Source organism: Artemia franciscana, chromosome 8, assembly GCF_032884065.1.
Source record: "Artemia franciscana chromosome 8, ASM3288406v1, whole genome shotgun sequence".
In the NCBI taxonomy this organism is placed as follows: domain Eukaryota; kingdom Metazoa; phylum Arthropoda; class Branchiopoda; order Anostraca; family Artemiidae; genus Artemia; species Artemia franciscana.
Window position 1 is genome coordinate 2,227,541 of NC_088870.1, and position 4,070 is coordinate 2,231,610.

The window sequence follows — 4,070 nt, forward strand, 5'->3', positions numbered from 1 at the left end:
AAATGTTCCAAAACTAAAACCTTTTTGACCGACAGATTTTGGCAAAAACTGTTTTTTTTTTTTTTTTCAATCTTCAATCCCCTCCCGCTGAGTTAAAGTTGATCACTCATCTGTCATACAAATGTGTACGCCTACACAGCACATGAAAATACTTGCTTGAATATGCTATTAAATAAAAAAAAACTAGTTTTTTTAACTGAAAGTAAGGAGCGACATTAAAACTTAAAACGAACAGAAATTACTCCGTATATGAAATGGGCTGTCCCCTCCGCAATCCCTCGCTCTTTACGCTAAAGCTTTTAATTATTTCAAAAAGTAGACTTGTGGCAAAGAGTCAAACTTTAGCGTATAGAGCGAGGAATTGCGGATATACGGATCATTTCATATACGGAGTAATTTCTGTCCGTTGTAAGTTTTAATGTCGCTCCTTACTTTCAGTTAAAAAAATCTAGTTTTTTATTTAATTTCTGAACGTTTTTGAATTAATGCATGTTTGATTTTGGCTCTCGGCACATAGATTATTAAAATGAAATTTGTATATTAATTCTTTTTTGGCTAAATGGTTTTCTCTTAGTTTTGATCAGACGATTTTGAGAAATAAGGGATGGGGAAGGAGACCTAGTTGCCCTCCAATGTTTCGGTTACTTAAAAAGGCAACTAGGGCTTTTAATTTTTAACAAACGTTTTTATTAGTAAAAAATATACGTAACTTAAGAATTAACTTCCGTAACAAACTTAAATTACTTGAAACTACTAAAAATACTTTAGCATAAAGAGCGAGGTATTTATCTCCTCCTAAATACCTCGCTCTTTATGCTAAAGTATTTTTAGAACCCCTTATATGCGTAGGAGGGGAGATGGGTATCAGATAGTCGGTCATCTTGGCCAGAGCATTTTCTTAGTTTATTAGCTTGGAATACGAAGTCTATGATGAGAATAGGGCCCAAATTATAGCAAAAGTGTTTTTAATTTTGGGTTCATTTTTTATTAATATAGAAATGATAGTTTTATAAGAAGATGCACTATTTAAAAAATGCTGCAATACAAAAGATTAAGGAAGGGGGTATAAAAAAGTGACTATTTTCGCTACCTTTCCTTGTCTCCAAAATCCATAATTCTAGAGGGCTAACAGATCACCTCGCTTCTCACTTACTCACTGACTAAGTTAACTTTGTGCGTCTTCAATTTATATTAAAGTTTAATCCCTTGTGTCAATAATTCTGGGCACAAAAGAGTAGAATTGTCTCTTAATTGGGTCAATCGGAATATAAAAAACACCAAATTAATTTTTATTCTGTTTTGAATGTAAACTCTGTTTTAATTAAGGAAATTAGACGGAACAAAAATTGTATTGAAGGATAGATGAAAAGATTTAATGAGAATGCTCTTAGCTGAAATATCATACTTGATATCTCGAAATCTGGTATCCGTCGTAACTGACATATTCAAATTTCTGATATATTTGTTAAAAAATCATTTGCAAAGCTTCTTCTAAAAAAGATGATTATGAGTGCAACTTAGAGCAGGCACATTAAAATTTTTCTGCTACTAAGGACTTTAGCAGCTTCCTTACAAAGAACTGATTCAATCTTGCAGATACAGGGATACTTTACAGGGATAGCGTAAAATGAACATCAAATATTGAAACTTTTATTTTTTAAATGTTAATGTTAAAACATTAAATCTTTATTTTCACTTAATGTTGTATTTAGAACATGCTGCAATATCTTCAACCATCCAATATCAAAATAAAAAATAAAGAAAAATAGCGAGAAGTCAGCGTGGTATTAAACATGCAGGCAGTTTGTACATTTTTGGCCTAGTATATGAATCCAAAAACGAGGAACATGACGTCATCAGTGGATATTTGGTTCCTTTTAACCATATCCCTCATGTTTGGATTCACACGCTATGCCATACATACACCAACTGCCTCTATGTTTAACACCCCATTTTGGGGTTAGTTTATTTCTTCCACATAGCTTCCACAATAAAGTTGTTTCTAGTTTTGGGACTTCACTTACCCTTTGTTCCATAATAATCCATTCAAAAGTCAGAAAACGTGGATAATATGGTCTAACAGGGACTATGAGAAATTTCTACGCATTAAAATAATGTCACATATTTCAAATACAATGTAAGAAATTTCACAAATATGTTCATTTTACAGTGTAAAATGAACAAGAACATTTTTTGTAATTATTTTCTGTCGCTTCGGGTAAAATCTTAAACAATCTTTTCTTTTTTTCTATTACCATCACCAACCAATACATAGTATTCCTTGTTAATTATATTTTTTTTTCTTATTAGTAACAAATCCTCAAAACAATGCCACATCCGGAGGTTTCCAGGTTTTAACCCCGAAAATCTTGTCCAACTTGTTAAAACGTAACTAAATTTTAAATTTTAGAGATAATGAGTTTTTTCAATGGTTAAAAGGTCCAGTAATTAGCATCCGAGGATGTAATGAGCCCTCCCACCTCTTGGAGAGGTTTGTAGATTATGTAATCTGCCCTTCTTTACATATAATGTTTCTTATTAGGAAAGGGCGTAATGTTTGATCCTGGGTGTGTCAGAAAAAAGAACCAAATATCTAATTATAACGTCATATTCCTCATATTTGGATTCACACACTTGGCCATAAATATACAAACTGCCTCTAAGTTTAATACGATACTGAGTTCTCCCTATTTTTGCTTTTCTAAATATTTATTTAGCCAGCTCAAAAAGAAGGAATTACATAAATGTTATAAGGATTATTCTTGAAATTAGCTGTATTACACCCATTGCCGGAGCTATTTATGAAAATATTTACCTTTGCATCAGCATCTAAGCGAAATTTCTGCTGCAAGTAGGATAAAGTGAGTTTGAACAAAATATTTATATTTTTCCCATAATTTAGAAATTTTCGCAGCACATGCACGCGGTACCAACCGCGTGCATCTTTTTCCAATCGCGTGCAATCTTTTTCTATTGTTATCACATTTATTATGCGACTCTATAAGACCAAATTTTATTTATGACAAAAATTTTTTTGTCATAAAAATTATATTGTGTGCCCCCCCCCCCCGCAGAAAATACAAAAAAACTTTTGTTTGATTCTTCTATATTCATTTTTTAAAACATAGATACAAAGAGGAAGGTAACTTTTAAACTCTAGGTGTCAATTTTTTCTTCCGATTGACTTCCCTGGCAAGTTTTAATTAATGCAAGGTTTCTGCCGTAATAATGCCAAGAATTGTTACGGGTTTTCTTAATATTCTTAATTAAACAATACCCAACGGGTAAGATAAAGAATTCTAACTTTACATTTCGAATAACTTTAAATTAGAAGTTCCGGTCAAAAAAAGTTAACGTGGGGAAATTTGTAAAAGATATTTTCCATGAGGGAGAATTTCCTCAAAGGGGATAGGTCCAGGGTAATTTTTTTCAGAATTTTTTCTTTGTTCAATACCCTTTTTTCTTTTTTCTATTTTAATAATGGAAAAGCAGCCCAAAGTTTACTTTTGCGAGCCACATGGCACTTAAGGATTTTATTATCAAAGCAAATTTATAAAAAGCAGTTAAATATAAAATAAATTTATAAATGAGTCCATAATTGAATCTAGCTGATGCCCATGTATCCTGTACATACTTTCAATTCGATGAATGTCACCGAGAGTGCACTTTCAGGGCACCATTTGGCACTTTATGACGGCTCGAGTCTAACAAAGTAAAAATCGGTTAAATGTAAGAAGTAGTATTTAAATGAGCAATTAAACAGTTCTCTATTATGTCCCACTGAAACGATACTGACGAAGAAAAGAAAAGGACAAAGCACTGCGGCCCTATGTATAATTATAATCAATTATTACCCCTCAAATAGATAATAAGTGGACTTTTCAACAATACTGAGCACAATGGCTATCCCAAAACTTTGATTGTATGTGTTTGGGGAAACGATGGGCTAGGCGGTGGCTGTTTGCCCTTCGAACCTTTTTGCCTATCAACAAGAGCTAAGAGCTCATATGGCACTTGTGACGAGGCGAGAAGAGCTAAGAGCCAAGAGATCATATGGTATGAGCTCTAAC

At 32.8% G+C, this 4,070-nt stretch overlaps 1 protein-coding gene across 1 annotated transcript in view; it reads right to left on the reverse strand.

The window, feature by feature from the left end:
* LOC136030588 (mannosyl-oligosaccharide glucosidase-like) overlaps positions 1-1,113 on the reverse strand; it is a 9,746-nt gene extending 8,633 nt beyond the window's left edge. Inside the window, exon 1 of the mRNA XM_065709658.1 lies at positions 1,091-1,113. Coding sequence (XP_065565730.1) covers positions 1,091-1,113 — 23 coding nt within the window. The remainder of the gene's footprint in view (positions 1-1,090) is intronic.
* Positions 1,114-4,070: the final 2,957 nt, after the last annotated feature.